Below are 18,739 nucleotides of genomic sequence, written 5' to 3'. Positions count from 1 at the left end.
GCTTTTTGTTCACATTGCCCTAAAAAGGGAATCGAACTACAGAATTCAAGCGAACTGAACTCAGACTCCCTCTCAAGATGGTCTCAGTTCAGTTCGCTTCCGGGCTCTTTTGAGGGTTTGAGTTGCTTTGGAGTGTTCACACTGCACAAGAAATTAAGCAAACAGCTCTGAGTTCACAAAAATATATAGTTCACAAAAATATATTATAAAATATTTTTTTCCACTGATTAGTATATTGACAAATTGCATCAGATCTTTTCTCCTCAGATCATTTTCAGAGCTAATCTGATTGGTCAAAATACCAATTAGTTAAAAAAAAACATTTGAATTGGGCTTCCTGTATAAACGCAGCCATAGAGTAACCAGAGGTGTATATATGAATGAGTAATGATTTGATATTGTAGCTTTAAATATCCACTGTGTGATGGGAATGGAGCTCTTCCTCAGCTGAGTGAACAGAGCACCATCCTAACTGCCTTCTTTCCAACTTGTTCTCCCCATGTCTCTCAGGGGCCATCACAGAGTAATTGCTGTTTTACAGTGGAGTTTGGGCTCATCTATAAATGACCAGGGCTCTATAATAACCCTCTGAACTGGGTTCATCTGAATGCTCACACACAGAGCACCAGACAGACAGACAGACAGAGCACCAGACAGACAGACAGACAGACAGAGCACCAGACAGACAGACAGACAGACAGAGCACCAGACAGACAGACAGACAGACAGAGCACCAGACAGACAGACAGACAGACAGAGCACCAGACAGACAGACAGACAGACAGAGCACCAGACAGACAGACAGACAGACAGAGCACCAGACAGACAGACAGACAGAGCACCAGACAGACAGAGCACCAGACAGACAGAGCACCAGACAGACAGACAGAGCACCAGACAGACAGACAGAGCACCAGACACAGAGAGACAGAGCACCAGACACAGAGAGACAGAGAGACAGAGAGACAGAGAGACAGAGAGACAGAGAGACAGAGAGACAGAGAGAGACAGAGAGAGACAGAGAGAGACAGAGAGAGACAGAGAGAGACAGAGAGAGACAGAGAGAGACAGAGAGAGACAGAGAGAGACAGAGAGAGACAGAGAGAGACAGAGAGAGACAGAGAGAGAGAGAGACAGAGAGAGACAGAGAGAGACAGAGAGAGACAGAGAGAGACAGAGAGAGACAGAGAGAGACAGAGAGAGACAGAGAGAGACAGAGAGAGACAGAGAGAGACAGAGAGAGACAGAGAGAGACAGAGAGAGAGAGAGAGAGAGAGAGAGAGAGAGAGAGAGAGAGAGAGAGAGAGAGAGAGAGAGAGAGAGAGAGAGAGAGAGAGAGAGGAGAGAGAGAGAGAGAGAGAGAGAGAGAGAGAGAGAGAGAGAGAGAGAGAGAGAGAGAGAGAGAGAGAGAGAGAGAGAGAGAGAGAGAGAGAGAGAGCCAAAGCAAGCAACTGAGCCAGATATTGATCTGAGGTCAGTCGAATTATTCCTGTGGTGATATCTCTCTGGTGCTCATCATGCTAAACCAACCAGCCTGCCCCACTCTGCTTGCTCTGAGAGGATTAACAGGAGGCGACGCATACATTAGACGGCAAAAAGGAGAACAGAAATTCAGCAGAGCAGATACTTAGACAGTACTGGGCAAATCAAACACCTTAGAAATTATAGCAGTGCAATTTCCAATTTCTGCGTTAGTTAATGAACATAATACCAGCGAGTTCAAAAAGACATGTCAAAGTGAAACGAATCAAAGAATCCAAAGAATGACTTTGAAAGACTGATCTTAGATATTGCTGTGTTTTCTATACCCACTCCTGGCTAACATATCTCTATGTAGACCTTGCAGTGGGCTGGGGATACAATTGATGTACTAAAAGATTAAATGAAGAAATGGAGCTTTGGAAATGGTTTGATGTGTCAGTGTCGGAGGGATAGATACTGTTAATCATGATGCCGACTTCTCCGGACACACAAACGTGGCTGATTTAAATGGGATTTATTTGGGAGAGAATGGCAGGTCCCGTTGCCGAGAGACACGTTGCCGTGGACACTCTGTGGTCGTCCCAATGAGAGATAAGAGCTTAAGCTGCATATCAAAGGGTGTGCATGTAGAGAGCGTGGCATGGCGGGCAGCTGTTGCCAGCCAGATTTGGGAGCCCACCGAGGCTCCATGGGATGGGATGGAAAGGATCCCCCCCCCTTCCCCTCTCCCCTGTCCTCTGACTCCCTCATCCCCACATGTTCCCACATTCAGCCACATCAAACAAACACATACACGGCACATCAAAACACACACAAGCGGATAAAACGACCCGCAATAAACCCAAACGCACTAACACTACAATGAGGAAATGTATGCATAAAAAACACCACAGGCACAGAGGTCCAGCAGAAACAGATTCCAAGACACACAGATAGTTTAGATCTCACACACACACTCCCTCCCTCATCCATATATATCCAACACAAATACGCACAGCAAACCCACACAAAGAGGAGTCAGCAGACGTATTTTGGGGAACAGATTCATATTTTAATGAAAGGGTATCTCCCTTGGCACAGTTCTGCTATCAAATAAATAAAGCAATTAATAAAAAAACGTCTATATAAACTAAACAAAGTCATGAAAAAGCCATTAGTGAAAAGAGAGAAAGGGTCTGGTCTGCTATTGAGGAACTGAACAGCAAGTGCTAGACATGTTTCATTTACAACAATCACCAAGAAGAAGTGAAGGAAGTGCGAGAAAGAGACAACTATCCTTCCCTGCTAGCACTGATCGGCACAGCGGATACTGTAGAGAAGTGACAAAATAGTAGGCAAGTGTGATAGCTTGGCAGAAATACTGTATATTCGCTCAGTCATTCAATTATTATAAATACGTTTATTCCTTCTACACGTTACTGGTATAACCTTTCTGCAGTCCATATACTATTTACATTAGTTTAACATGTAGATACATTAATTTTACAAAACATAACTTATTGATGGAATACAGTGAGAACATTTAATTCAGTCTTGTCTGTAAATACCGAAACTGAATACATTTACAGATGAAGAAGATACAGTGGAGCATTCTGGAGCAGAACTTTAGATGCCGGTGAAGCTGGAGTGTCCCTTTAAAGAGGCACAGTGCACTACTTTTGACCAGAGACCCTGGGCCCTGGTCAAAAGTTGTACATTATATAGTGAATAGGGCTCCATTTCAGACACACCACAGAGATATCTGTTCCAGTGGCTGCCCCACTAATACCACAGTACTCTAGAGGCACATGGCACCATTCATCTAGTGTCTGTAGTGTTGGGGGGAGGGAGTTTAACTGAGGATGAGAACCCAAGCAGATCCCTGCCTATTTGCCACAGTGTCTGTCTGAGGGGATCACTGCAGACACCTTCTCTCTCACACACACACAACACCTCTACTGTTTAGCTGTGGTGTTGCCGTGGTGTGGGGTGAAAACTACAACATGAGTTATAGTGTTGAGATGGGCCCTGTCAGATGGGGTGCTGCCATGCTAGGCCAGACAGATGCCAGCGCCAAGCAGATCGCAGACCGGCAGCGTTCCAGGGGAGAGAGGGGCTGTGGAATGGGGTGCAGCTGCGTTCCCCTTGGGGGTGGCTGAGGTGGGTGACTGTGTCCCGTGGTGAGGCCAGCCTGACTGGTGCCTCTGCTAATGGACAGTCTGCAGCTATGTGAGAGAAGGCAACACTGGAGCTCGGGACAAGACTGGAATGTACCAGATTCCCTCAACTGACCCAAAACACATACTAACGGAAACTTGTAGTAAAAGCTCTAAACCTATACATGACCCAGAGTGGAAAGTTGGCTTTGATGTCTACACACCTGGTGTGAGGTTCAACACACCTCTAGGGGAATTCATGAACTCTTCACACCTGCTCACAACACATAGCCAGTAGCGAGGTCTATTAGCTCATTCTGACTACCAATGTTCCCTCTAAGATGCACGAGAGAGCGGGCGTGCAGCTCCCCCAGGACTGCCATGCAGAGGAAATATCAGCCCACACAGAGAAGCACAAACTTTCTAGAGTTTTCCCCATTAGTTAGCATGTTTCTGTTTACTGTGGGAATTGTGATCGAAACAACGCAATATAAGCCACTTTCAATGCAACATATCAAAACAAAACAAACTATGCAAGAGATCTGTTGTAGGCAGAACCCATCGGAGTAGGATTTTATTGCATTGACAGGCACAACATAGGCCGTACTCTACACAGACCGGTGCACCATAACCAGAGCTGCACTAGGCCTATATGCAAATAGACCATTGCCATATATGGATCTGTGCCATTCACTTTGAACTGGACTGTTTATACAGCATGAGTGGTGGTGAGTAGATGAGTTTGTTTTGAGATCAAAGCCAGAGCTACATGTAGCGACATGTGTACATGTGTTCATATCCTTTGCTAGTTAGTCAGTTATTAGCCCAGTTATAGATCATTTGTAGTCAGCAATGGGGGAGTGATTGCTTCCTACAAGAGCACAAAACGTGTGCGTTTCCAGACATATTTGAAAAGTCAGGTAAATTGCTTATTTGTCTTAAAGGAGCAGTGTAGCCAATAGGCAGAGGGTAGCATATTTTGCCCGATTCTCTGTAATAATGTCGAATAAAGTCGATTCTTGCATCAAACACATGTTGAGTCACCTTGTCTGAAGGACAGATGGATGAACAGGTTAATCTCAAGCCCTGCATGTTTTTTTCAAAAGTCTCATGGAATGTAGGCCTACATTGAACACCACACATTGTCTGCTACTGTAGGCTGAACGATAGAACAGCTATTTCCATGTTGACATATTATGGGATGCATTGTCTCCATTGTTTACCGCCTCAGTGTTCACATTAAACACGCTCCGAATTTTCACAACGTTCAAGTTTGTGCTCAGCAGACCTGAAATTTGCTCAGTGACGAAAAAAAATAGAGGGAACATTGCTGATTAGTATTTTCCTCTTTACCCTGACCAGATGATACTCGGTCAGGAGCTCCTGGAATAGATGAAGGCATACCATAGTGACCTGTCCTAAACAGTGGTGTAGGGCTCTGATGGTTCACCTAGGGTGGGAGAGGATCTGAGAGGTTCTGTATGGTTGGAGCTGCCTGCCCAACAGCAGGCCATCAGCAGGGTGAGTTATGGTCCTGGTGGAGCCTGTGGGCTGGGCCTGGTGTCACCTAGCACCAGAGGAATGAGACAGACAGCTGAGAGCCTCCACCCCGGCCCAGTCCGCCCAGCCAGCGTCAAACAGAGCCTTGTTGCCTGAGTGCTGGGGACACATGGCATGATGGCGGCCTGGTGAAAAGGATGCTGACAGCTGGGGACAGGGGGATGCCTCATGAGGGGACAGCGGTTAGGGTCATGTGTTATGATCAGACCTGGAGGATCATGGGACTGCTGTGGATTGTCAACCACCACATACTTATGATTCAGCTAATGAGAAAGAGCCTTACTGTGAACTGCTAACCACAACGATGAGACAGACACTGTTCAGAAGGCAGAGATGTACTTGAGAAGGTGTACACTGACCATTTGTCTGAAAGAACTGTGTATGGTGATATTAGAGGGAGTCAGAGTTGTATCTTTGATGGTCTAAATTGTTTACATAAGGCTCTTTCAATAGGGTACATCGGGAAAATGGGGTTAAGTGAGAAATAAATGTAGATTGTATCAACAAACGTCACATTATAAATAAAGCGTATAATGTTGATAATATATGTACATACAATATGTAGGTAAAACATGTAGGAACGTTTCAACACTATATTACTGCAGATTGTGTCATCTTTAAAAAATAGAACAAAATGTAACTGAAAAATAGCATCTGATTAATAACAGTAATAATAACACCAACAATTCCATTAATAACACTAGAGGTAGCAGCTGATTACAGTCTTCTATTCTCACTGAACATCGTTCTCTCAGGGAGGGTCCTGTATTGCATGTGAGATTCAGGAGCTGGATGATCTTGTCTTCATCATATCCAGCTGATGCCTGTCAGTCCTCTGTTCTGACAGCCCAAAGTGTCTCCAATGCAACTGCACCCACAAGTGCTTTTCAAGTGGTTTTCAGTGGCGACAGGGGTGTCACAGCAGACAGGTAATACACGCACACAGACACCATACACCACACACTCATATGAACCAATGCACACATGCTCACACACACACACACACACACACACACATTGAATATTCATACACACAAATGTACACATTTTTCTCTTTCGCACGCACACACACGCACTCTCTCGCTCTCTCTCTCGAACACAAACTCACTGGACACTGAGCATCATATATTTTATCGTTTTACATCAGTCTTTCAATCCAAACCAGCCCTTCACCGCCGATTCCCCTTCCCCAAAACATAGAGGTCTGTGAGGATGGCAGTGCCAGTATGGCTTCGTGAAGTCAGCTAGTCCATCAGAGTAAAGGGTTTCAGAGAACCAGACAGACAGAGAGGGATGAGAGGAGTCCTCTGAAGGATTACAGCCAAGTCTCTTTTCTCCTTCTGTTCATCTCAGGCTCCCCTGTTACATCCCTCTGCCGTGTCCTGCTCCTGGTTCCTGGCACGCCTGAAGCCCAAGACACTGTCCCGCTGCCTCACAGGGACTCTTCATGCCTGGACAACCCCATTATAACCCTCTTCACCCTGCACCTCCCCTTGTCTGTCCAACTCCTCTTGATGTCCTGTCCTCTTAGCCCACAGGGCCATGCAAGACCCAACTCCCCCTGACAGTGACAAAGTTCTGGCTGTGCTGTTGCTGTGCTGTGTGGGAAGGGCCTGTCTGTCTGTAGAGTCTACTGGCCTGGCAGTGGAGCCAGGTTGAGGTGGGGCTGTGAGAAGGTGCTCTGGGGCCGGGGGCAGCAGGGCAGGGAGCTGGCTGGCTGGGTGGCTGGCTCAGGACTGGTAGAAGTGGTGGTAGTGGTGGTGGTGTTCATGGTGGTGATGATGCTCGTGCCTCTGAACCATCTGGGCCAGCCCTCCTTCATAGAGGAGCACACTGGGTAGGACCCTCACCTGCTCCTTCTCCACCACAGACCCCACTGGAGCCCCCAGGGCCCGGTACTGCTGTTGGCCCTCCTTGGCCCTCTGCTTGTGCCTGCGGTAGGGGGCTGAGGACTGGTGGGGGGGGGCTTGGCTGGGTAGGGCCGGGGGAGGTGGGGCCCCTCTGCTCCTCATCACCCTGCCCGTGGTGGTCTGTGTGGGGTGCGTCCGGCTGTGGGTCTTGGGGGAGCGCAGGGCGTGTTTACCTGAGTCTTTACTCGGTCGTGGGGGACAAAGGGTGTCAGGGCCTGGGGCGGTGCTGCTCTCCATGGCCACCTGTGATCGATGGTGGTGGGAGTAGGTGTGGCCGTTCTCTGGTTCATGAGAGCGAGACCTGGTCTGGTTCGATGGTCGGGTCTGTGGCTCTGCTTTCACAGGCTCTGTGGTGGGGGCTGGAGAGGGGAGAAATACAGGTCAGGATAAATAACCCATGATGGGTCAATTGATACATCAATAACTTACTTGAAAGACTGAGAAGTTCATAACTCAAACGTTAAAATTACCAGTTCCAATACTTTTGTAATACTTCTTTTCATTTTTTTCTGCTTTCTTTTTTCACAGAACAAAGTGTATTTTTCTGTTTGAACTAGAGGGGGGGGGGGGGTCACACAAAAAAAAATCAGCCCGTCAACACAGACATTTAAACAAAAGCAGCCCCATTTTAAACATAATTTAATTCACTTCATGATGAGGCCTGGCCTCTGAAGACATATCGTATTGTGCCCTGGTGGGTCCAGATGTTTTACTGGCCAGACCTACATGCCTGCCTCCAAGCAGGTGCTGGGGTAATGAAGGCCTCTATCTGGACACAGCTTCAAAGTACCGCGGTGCTGTGATCGATCAGTGCCTCTAGTCTCCAATCTCTCCACCATCGCCCCCGGCTCTAGCCCCCCTCAATCTTCGGGCTTTCTACCCCCCCCCCCCCCCCGGACCAGCCCACCTGGGCCAGCTCACCTGCTCCAAAGCGGGATGTGTAATTCTCGATGCCGGCCAGGTCTAGGTAGTGGTTCCTGCGCTCCAGGTTCTCATCCACACAGTGGCGCTGGCAGCCCCGACTCTGACCCTGCTGGGTCAGAACCTGGTGCTGGATAGTGTGGTGGTCACTGTGATGGCGCCTGGAGGGGAGAGAGATGAGACTTTACAACAGCTTGAAGCAGTTTTTTAGCTCTCTAAGATGCATTGCAAAACATACATTCTGTCGGTGTCAAAATCAAGATTGTTATTAGTGTCAAAGATGTACAGATGTACATTATTGTCTTGTAAAACCTTGATGCAGGCTGTGGAACATATGTTACCTGAGGAGGGCTCGAGACTTCTTCTCTGCACTTTTAAGGTCTTCAATGCACTTGTCAGTCTTGGTTCTGGGGTGGGGCATGTCTGTGAGAGAGCAGGACATTATCAAAAAGAGCAGCCACACACACACACACACACACAATTTCTCTCAGAAGAAAGAAACCTTTGTTCACTGCCTTTTACTTTGAAGATCTATAAAATACAAAAAACAACAATACTTCATTTATTTACTCCAGGTCTCATATAAGACACAAAGAAAAAATATATACAGTACCAGTCAAAAGTTTGGATACACCTACTCATTCAAGGGTTTTCCTTTATTTGTACTATTTTCTACATTGTAGAATAATAGTGAAGACATTAAAACTATGAAATAACACATATGGAATCATGTAGAACCAAAAAAAGTGTTAAACAAATTTAAATATATTTGCGATTCTTCAAAGTGGCAACCTTTTTCTTTGATGACAGCTTTGCACATCCCTGGCATTCTCTCAACCAGCTTCACCTGGAATGTTTTTCCAACAGTCTCGAAGGAGTTCCAGCATATGCTAAGCACTTGTTGGCTGCCTTTCCTTCACTCTGCACTCTGTCCAACTCATCCCAAACCATCTCAATTGGGTTGAGGTCTGGTGATTGTGGAGGCCAGGTCATCTGATGCAGCACTCCATCACTCTTCTTCTTGGACAAATAGCCCTTACATAGCCTGGAGGTGTGTTGGGTCATGGTCCTGTTGAAAAACAAATGATAGTCCCACTAAGCGCAAACCAGATGGGATTGTGTAATGCTACAGAATACTGTGGTATCTATGCTGGTTAAGTGTGCCTTGCATTCAAAATAAAATCACAGACAGTGTCACCAACATAGCACCCCCACACATCTTCCTCCATGCTTTACGGTGGGAACCACACATGCAGAGATCATCTGTTCACTCTGCATCTCACAAACAGACAGCGGTTGGAACCAAAAATCTCAAATTTGGACTCATCAGACCAAAGGACAGGTTTCCACCAGTCTAATGTCAATTGCTCGTTTTTCTTGGCCCAAGCAAGTCTCTTCTCATTGGTGTCCTTTAGTAGTGGTTTCTTTGCAACAATTCAACCATGAAGGCCTGATTCACGCAGTCTCCTCTGAACAGTTGATGTTGAGATGTGTCTATTACTTGAACTCTTTCTGAGGCTGTTAACTCTAATGAACTTATCCTCCGCAGAAGAGGTAACTCTGGGTTTTCCTTTCCTGTGGTGGTCCTCATGAGAGCCAGTTTCATCATAGCGCTTGATGTTTTTTGCGTCTGCACTTAAAGAAACTTTCAAAGTTCTTGACATTTTCCCGGGTTGACTGACCATGTCTTAAAGTAATGATGGACTGTCGTTTCTCTTTGCTTATTTGAGCTGTTCTTGCCATAATATGGACTTGGTCTTGTACCAAATAGGGCTATCTTCTGCATACCACCCCTACCTTGTCACAACACAACTGATTGGCTCAAACGCATTATGAAGGAAAGAAATTCCACAATTGTACTTTTAACAAGGCACACCTGTTAATTGAAAAGCATTCCAGGTGACTACCACATGAAGCTGGTTGAGAGAATGTGCAAAGCTGTCATCAAGGCAAAGGGTGGCTATTTGAAGAATCTCAAATATAAACTATATTTTAATTTGTTTAACACTTCTTTGGTGACTACATGATTCCATATGTGTTATTTCATAGTTTTGATGTCTTCACTATGATTCTACAATGTAGAAATAGTAAAAATAAAGGAAAACCCTGGAATGAGTAGTTGTGTCCAAACTTTTGACTGGTACTGTATATATAACCCAGAGTTTATTAATGAAGTGAGATATGTTGTGGTTTGAAATTAGCATGAAGACAGCCAGTTAATGGTTCGTTTTCAAAGCCTGCTTCTTTTGAATCGCTTGACGTTATAAATAGCCCCAACAACAGATAAACAAACAGGGCATCATATTTTATAGCAATTTTTTATTTATTCTCAATACTTGTTTACCAAGTCGTCAGTTAGAAAAGTTACATTGAATGTAGCTATATTTTACCGACAGCTCTGAGAAGTGGGGGGTGAGGGAGAAGAAGAAACACTTTGGAGAAAAATAAAATGGTTGTGGATATCAAAAGGAGTTGGTGCATCTCTTAAGGTTTCTTTCAGAGTATTTGAAGGCACTGGGGGGTTCTCAGCTCTGTCACTACTCCCATCATTAAAAATGAACCCCATTGTGCCAGAGAGATAGGCAGAGAGTGAGAGAGAGAGGAGTCTGACATGCCTGAAGCAGGTGCCTTTCCGCATGACAATAAACAAGACTCTGGATGTGCTGACAGCAGAACAGTCAAGTAGGGGAGCCCAAAGAACACCGCTCTCTCTCCTCCCCCTCTATCTCCCCCTTCTCCCAGCCCTGTGGTTACCTGCGGGGCCCTGAGTGCAGCTCCGCCAGCGCTGGCTGGAGTCGGGGGCCACGGAGAGCTTGACCCGCAGTGTCTTGCTGCTGCTGGGGGAATGGTTGACCGACGTGTCCACCACCTCATAGATGGTGTGGAGCAGGCTGGTGATGTCCTGAGGGGGGAGGAGAAAAAAAAGAGAGAGAGAAAGAGAGAGAAAGAGAGAGAGAGAGAGGGGGTCTGAGTTAGTGCACAGCCGACAACTCAGTTACTGTAGTCTGTCTAGCATGTTACAGGCAAACAGGAGATGAAGAGAAGAACATGCATAGTTGTCAGCTGTTTTATTTTCAGTGTTCTCCCTGTAAAGTGATCAGGCAGGGAGTACAAAGAGGGAGTACAAAGATGGGATAAATGCATGACAAGATATGTCTGGGAGGTGGGAGGAGAAGTGCTAAAAGATGAACTGATGCACAACCCACTCTATAGCAGCTCTGCTCTTAATAGATAGAGCCTTCATTACCCTTTCCCTCTGTAGGCTTTTTATGGTGGTTAGTGTAACTTTGGCAGTGGTTCAATTAAGAGCTTTTAAAAGTATTATCTCCCTCCCAGTATCTCTCTCTTTCTCGCTCTTTGAAAGAGTTGAGTAGCTAAGGGCCATAGCACAGACCTTTGCCTCAGGGCTAAGAGTCAGACAGACAGAATAAGAAAGAGAGAAAATAAAAGGGAAAATCCTGTAGGAGACAGAAAGGCCGAATAACATCCACACAAAGTCAGTGAGCACAGAGCAGACATCTGCACTCGCTTAAGTCTTTAAAAGTCTGTTTAGGAAGAGAGCAACATGAACATCCACAGATGTATCAAAAACATAGTATGTTTTATTATACATATTTCAAGTCTTGTTAGCATTTTCCCTCTGAAGGTAATTACTGCATTTCTACTAATGTTCCCTGGACTGTCACTGCCAAGAAAAGGGGCTTACAAAGCCACTCAGAAATTCAGACCTTTTTGGGCCTGTTAGCCTAGCTTCTGCTCTTGCTCCTCTAAAACGTCCAAATGCCTGCATTCCTATTGCCTTGCCTCTCTCTGAATGCAACATAAAGGCCTATTATGAGCTCTTTGGGGACTAGCTCCAGATACCGTTTCAAACGCTAAGACATAAAAAAGCCTCCTATGTCATTTTTAGTTTCCATTTTTTCATACGTCTCAAGAAATAAAGAAAGGGAGCTGGAGAAGAAAGCTATTTCCTTCTTCTTCTTCTTTTTGTGTGAGCTGCCGCCTGCCGTCTCATGTGCCGCGGGGCCATGGGCGATGCCAAAGAAACTGGAGATCCAACCATCCCACCACACAGAGGACAGCTTCAGTCTCTTCACACCATTTCAACTCAGCTCTCCAAAAATACAGACCTCTCTGACTGCACTGCTCAGATCTTTACAAGGCAGCAGCCCGCCACTAGGTATCTATCGCTGGGAAGGAAAATGTCTCTTTGGTTCCTAGTGGTTGTATTATTGAAATGGATGAATGTAACTTCATCTGATTGTGTCTCACTTAGTCTATGTATGTGTATGTGTGTATTAGATTGAAAGAGGAAAAGATCATGAGCGGGTAAAGAAAAGGAAAGTGCCCTGTTATGTGTTAGAGTATGTTTGAATATAAAATATGTTTGAACCCTTACCTCTCTGGTGACCTTGCCATTGTTGTCAAAATCATACAGCGTGAACGTCCACTCCTGTCTGTTGTCTTCCTCTACAGAGACGGCACACTCAAGCTCCTGAAACGAATCGCATTGCAATATAAGTATCAATACATTCACGACTGTGTGCAAGTGTGCCTTCATTCCATCCCTGAAAGAGTATTATATTGTCGCTCTAGTTTTTCCCAGAAGCACTAATAAATGGTCCATGTTGGTGGTTCACAGTTCAACTTCACACTCACTTCAAACTGGAGCTGTTTCTGTGTGCCTGTGGGCGCCTGGCTCGCTCTCCCCTGCATCTTCTCCTCCACACAGCAACTGTCCACCGTCTTCTCCGGGGGCAGAGCCACTGTAAGAACACACACGCAACCAAATGATCAAATACAAGTTTACTGGTCGCGTACACAGTTTAGCAGATATTGTAGCAGGTGCAGCGAAATGCTAATGTTACTAGCTCCTAACAATGCAATAAAATGTCAAATAAAATGTAAGGAAAGAAAATACAAAAAAGACAAGAAATCAATAACGGCGGGACGAATCTGATTAACAACCCAAATAGCACTGTAGCAGTAATCAAATGCCAAACTATATGTATGTACACCAGGAGAATGTACACAAGATCAACTAAGAATGATATGTATAGCAGTAGATATGTATAGCAGTAGATATGTACAGCAGTAGATATGTACAGCAGTAGATATGTACAGCAGTAGATATATTACAGTAAGCTATGTCAAGAATCAAGTGTATAAATAAGCATAAGGCACAGACACAAAATACTTCGGGGCTTGGATGCAAATCATTGCCATGGGAAAGTGCTAGCATAGCCCCAGGAATGGGAGAGGAGGTGGATGAATAGAACATGGAACTGAACAGACATAACATGCCCTACATGCCAAGAACAGGACATGATGCTACTGTATAATGTGGCTTAAGATACTACATTCTAAAGTGGGAACATCATCTGATCTGAACATCAAAGAACCCCATGGGAGCCCTGCCTCGGTCTCTGTGCCCACTGTAGCTGAGCTCATAATGCTGGATGTTTCACTGAGTATTATAGCTTGCAGACATATAGCTCAGACACACAGCGCCCATAGGGAGGCCTCACCTCGTCTGTCACACACACATCCTATTCCACCGCTACGCACATCCTCATCAACAGTAGGCCCCAACTACAGTATCAAACCCTTATAGTGTGTCAGCCCACCAACATCTCCTACTGTAACATGTCACAGTCCTTTCATATCCTCTCATCACATCCTAATCCAACTAAAACCTCTGAGATGTTTCAGACCTGGGTACTACAAATGAAAAAGAGACTGATAGGCCACGGGCAGAGGCCATGAATACACATAGTCACTCCATGGGTCCAAGTAGTGAGCTATTTACGGAATAGGGTGCCATTTCATTGGGACGCAGTTGGTGGCCATTTGGTTTTGCTTGTGCTCTTGCCCAACCAATCAGGATCAGGAGATGGTTGGGTTACTGAGCACGCATACACACACACAGCTCAGCTCCCCCCCAACCTCCTCCCCCCTGTTGCACTTTGAAGTTCCATTCTCAAACCTTTTGGCCGAGGATCAGACCAGCCGGCTGTAAAACAGAATCACGAATTAATTAAGCCAAGTCAAATCTGAAACAGCGTTTGTTGTGGTCGCCAAAGGAGCAGACAGACACAACAGCCTCGTTCTCTTTCCTCCGTATCCAAGCAGATCAAAGAGAGAGGAACATGTCTGTCCCGTCTCCCGTCCCCTCGGCTGCAGGCACAATGAAAGGCAGCGTCCTGGGGAGCAAAAACTTTTTGGAGGAGGAAAAAATAACCCTGTCTTTTGATCATCACAGATGCTCAAAGGTACCATTGTGCCAATCGAGGGGGAAAATCTGTTGGGTAACAAGCCCAATGTGGAGATGGTGATGCTCATCTCCAGGCTAATGAAAAGGCCCGGAGGAATACTGTAGGCTATGTCCCAGAGGGCACCCTATTCCCTATGTAGACATAATCTGCTATCTCCCTCTCAGACTCTGCCCCCTCGTCACTGAAATACAGTCAGCCTGCTCTTTATGGGTGGAACTATATGCTGGTGATCTGAAGGGAGGGGGAGGAGGGACTGGCACTCTCACTATGCCATCATGCCTGATCCAACAGCCCTGCCATCACACACACACACACACACGACCGCTGTCACACACTCTCAGCTTTCATCTCTGTGTGGTTGGTCTGAGAGTCAAGCAAGTGTGACCAGACACAGAGATACAGGTTTATACAGCTGATTGGAACTTCTAAGCCTCACTTAACGGCCTTGTGAAAACTACATTTGAAAAGGCACGGAGGATGTAACTGCAAGATACGAAGAGTCAAAACACACTACCATCTTGGATCCCTTTTGCTTCATCCCTCTTTGCAATTTTGCCAGCAAGTTATTTTTTAATCCTCACAACCTCATTTGAAAATGCTTACTGAAGCCCTGAGGAAAGACAAGCTTTTATATGTGCTTTGGTCTAACGTTCATCTGTAACCTCTCTCTGGCTCTCTATGTCTGTCCTTTTCCCCTTCAACAAACCACTTTCATTCCTGGGTTATAAAGAATCAAAAAGCCGGAATGCTCCATAACGGCTTCCATTCAAGTTTAAATGTGATTTAAGAAATCTGTTAGTGAACCTCCAAGTCTAAAGAAGAATTGCACCAAACGGTAATCAAGAACTACTTTGATAATAAGTTGTCTCTCATAAGTTCTGACTGAAATGTATCACAAATAGTACTGAGAGTCTGTAAGAGAATCATGGTGTGTCTAGTCTTCTGAGAATGAGGGGAAGAGAAAGGAAGCAAGATGGCTCCTAAGCAGACACAGGGAGGGATTTTGAAATGAACACGGTGTGGTGTGAATGGTCATCTAACGTTATCATAATTACATGTTCTATAATAGGTTGTATTTATAGTGCTTTTCACCAGGTCTTAACTTCTTATGGCCAGGGGCGCTATTTTCACGTTCGGATGAAAAGCGTGCCCAGAGTAAACTGCCTGCTACTCAAGCTCAGAAGCTAAGATATGCGTACTATTAGTAGATTTGGATAGAAAACACTCTGAAGGTTCTAAAACTGTTTGAATGATGTCTGTGAGTATAACATAACTCATATGGCAGGCAAAAACCTGAGAAAAAAAACAAACCAGGAAGTGGGAAATCTGAGATTTGTAGGTTTTCAAGTCTTTGTCTATCCAAGTTAGTGTAAATTTGGTCTGATTGCACTTCCTAAGGCTTCCACTAGATGTCAACAGTCTTTAGAACCTTGTGTCAGGCTTCTACTGTGAAGGGGGGGGCGAATAAGAGCTGTTTGAACCAGGTGTCTGGCAGAACGCCATGAGCTAAGTCAGGCGCGCGGCCGTGAGAGCGAGCTCTGTTCCTTTTCAATTCTAAAGACAAAGGAATTGTCCGGTTGAAACATTATTGAAGATTTATGATAAAAACATCCTAAAGATTGATTCTATACATCGTTTGACATGTTTCTACGAACTGTAATAGAACTTTTTTGACTTTTCGTCTGGACTTAGTGCTTGCGCGTTGTGCATTTGGATTACTGGACTAAACGAGCAAACGAAAAGGAGGTACTTTGACATAAATTATGGACTTTATCGAACAAAATGAACATTTGTGGAACTAGGATTCCTGGGAGTGCATTCCGATGAAGATCATCAAAGGTAAATTAATATTTATAATGCTATTTCTGACTTTTGTTGACTCCACAACATGGTGGGTATCTGTATGGTGGCTGAGCGCTGTACTCAGATTATCGCATGGTGTGCTTTTGCCATAAAGTTTTTTTTGAAATCTGACACAGCGGTTGCATTAAGGAGATGTATATCTTTAATTCCATGCATAACACTTGTATCTTTTATCAACGTTTATGATGAGTATTCCTATAAATTGATGTGGCTCTCTGCAAAATCACTGGATGTTTTGGCTGCAAAACATTACTGAACATAACGCGCCAATGTAAACTGAGATTTTCGGATATAAATATGAACTTTATCGAACAAAACATACATGTATTGTGTAACATGAACTCCTCTGAGTGCCATTTGATGAAGATCATCAAAGGTTAGTGATTCATTTTATCTCTATTTCTGCTTTTTGTGACTCTGTGGCTGTGTTTTTCTGTGACTAGGTGCTGACCTAACATAGTCAGCTGGTGTGCTTTCATCGTAAAGCCTTTTTGAAATCGGACACCGTGGTGGGATTAACAACAAGTTTATCTTTAAAATGGTGTATAATACTTGTATGTTTGAGGAATTTTAATTATGAGATTTCTGTTGTTTGAATTTGGCGCCCTGCACTTTCACTGGCTGTTGTCAAATCGATCCCGTTAACGGGATTTCAGCTGGAAGAAGTTAAGGTACTTGTATGTGGATATTTTTATTTTACCTTTATTTAACTAGGCAAGTCAGTTAACTTCTCTGCGCTACGGATCCCTTTAGCGGGATAATCTTTCTAAACAACCGCTGAATTGCAGGGCGCAAAATATTACTAAAAATATATATAATCATGCAGTCACAAGTGAAATATAACAAAACACATCTTAGCTTGTTGTTAATCCACCTATCGTGTCAGATTTTGAAAATATGCTTTGCAGCGAAAGCAATCCAAGCTTTTGTGAGTGTATCAATCAATGCTAGAACAGCTAGCACCAAATTAGCATGGTCACGAAAGTCAGAAAAGCAATAAAATTAATCGCTTACCTTTGATAATCTTCGGATGTTTGCACTCACGAGACTCCCAGTTACACAATAAATTTTATTTTTGTTCGATAAATATTACTTTTATAACAAACAAAACGCCATTTAGGTTGCGCGTTATGTTCAGAAAACCAAAGCCTCGTTCCGTTCGACAAAAATTCCAAAAAGTATCCGTAGTGTTCGTAGAAACATGTCAAATGTTTTTTTATAATCAATCCTCAGGTTGTTTTTAACAAACATAATCGATAATATTTAAACCGGACCGTAACCTATTCAATAAAAGAGAGAAAAAAAATGGAGAGCTACCCCTCTCGCTCGCATGAAGTAATCAAAGGACACCTGACTAGTTTTGAAAATCTCTCTCATTTTCCAAAATAAAAGCCTGAAACTATGTCTAAAGCCTGGTCACAGCCTGAGGAAGCCATTGGAAAAGGAATCTTATTGATACCCCTTTAAATGGAAGAAAGACGGGCAAGGAAACACAGATAAAAAAATAAAAAAATCACTTCCGGGTTAGATTTCCTCAGGCTTTCACCTGCAGAATCAGTTTTGTTATACTCACAGACAACATTTTGACAGTTTTGGAAACGTTGGAGTGTTTTCTATCCTAATCTGTAAATTATATGCATATTCTACGATCTGGACCTGAGAAATAGTCCGTTTCCTTTTCGAACGTTATTTTAAAAAAAAGAAATCTGCCCCCTAGCGTCAAGAGGTTTTAAGAACAAATTCTTATTTTCAATGACAGCCTAGGAACAGTGGGTTAACTACCTTGTTCAGGGGCAGAACGACCGGTTTTTACCTTGTCAGCTCGGGGATTCGATATTGCAACATTATGAGGACCAAAGCATACCTGGCCCACCCCTTAAAATAAACCAGCTCAACTCAACAACAAAACTAGCCAGCCGAGACATCCTGACCCACATATCTGGGCTTGTCCCATCCCACTCTCCCATGCTGCCAGTTAGGTAGCACAACAGAGCTCTGGGCTGGTCCCATCCCACTCTCCCATGCTGCCAGTTAGGTAGCACAACAGAGCTCTGGGCTGGTCCTATCCTACTCTCCTATGCTGCCAGTTAGGTAGCACAACAGAGCTCTGGGCTGGTCCCATCCTACTCTCCCATGCTGCCAGTTAGGTAGCACAACAGAGCTCTGGGCTGGTCCCATCCTACTCTCCCATGCTGCCAGTTAGGTAGCACAACAGAGCTCTGGGCTGGTCCCATCCCACTCTCCCATGCTGCCAGTTAGGTAGCACAACAGAGCTCTGGGCTGGTCCCATCCTACTCTCCCATGCTGCCAGTTAGGTAGCACAACAGAGCTCTGGGCTGGTCCCATCCCACTCACCCATGCTGCCAGTTAGGTAGCACAACAGAGCTCTGGGCTGGTCCCATCCTACTCTCCCATGCTGCCAGTTAGGTAGCACAACAGAGGTCTGGGCTGGTCCCATCCTACTCTCCCATGCTGCCAGTTAGGTAGCACAACAGAGCTCTGGGCTGGTCCCATCCTACTCTCCCATGCTGCCAGTTAGGTAGCACAACAGAGGTCTGGGCTGGTCCCATCCCACTCTCCCATGCTGCCAGTT

General features: G+C 44.8%; 1 protein-coding gene across 1 annotated transcript in view; it reads right to left on the bottom strand.

Annotated features, from left to right (window-relative positions):
- Positions 1-2,511: 2,511 nt before the first annotated feature.
- Positions 2,512-18,739, bottom strand: part of LOC129854464 (protein naked cuticle homolog 1-like) — a 46,511-nt gene continuing 30,283 nt past the window's right edge. Inside the window, exons 5-10 of the mRNA XM_055921530.1 lie at positions 12,668-12,774; positions 12,408-12,503; positions 10,763-10,910; positions 8,350-8,431; positions 8,009-8,169; positions 2,512-7,446 (exon numbers count right to left, since the gene is read on the bottom strand). Of these exons, the coding sequence (XP_055777505.1) occupies positions 6,908-7,446; positions 8,009-8,169; positions 8,350-8,431; positions 10,763-10,910; positions 12,408-12,503; positions 12,668-12,774 (1,133 nt within the window). The 3' untranslated portion in view covers positions 2,512-6,907. The remainder of the gene's footprint in view (positions 7,447-8,008; positions 8,170-8,349; positions 8,432-10,762; positions 10,911-12,407; positions 12,504-12,667; positions 12,775-18,739) is intronic.

Source organism: Salvelinus fontinalis, chromosome 4 (genome assembly GCF_029448725.1).
Source record: "Salvelinus fontinalis isolate EN_2023a chromosome 4, ASM2944872v1, whole genome shotgun sequence".
In the NCBI taxonomy this organism is placed as follows: Eukaryota; Metazoa; Chordata; class Actinopteri; order Salmoniformes; family Salmonidae; genus Salvelinus; species Salvelinus fontinalis.
Note: the sequence above shows the minus strand (reverse complement) of the source record. Positions and strands in the feature narration are given on the sequence as shown.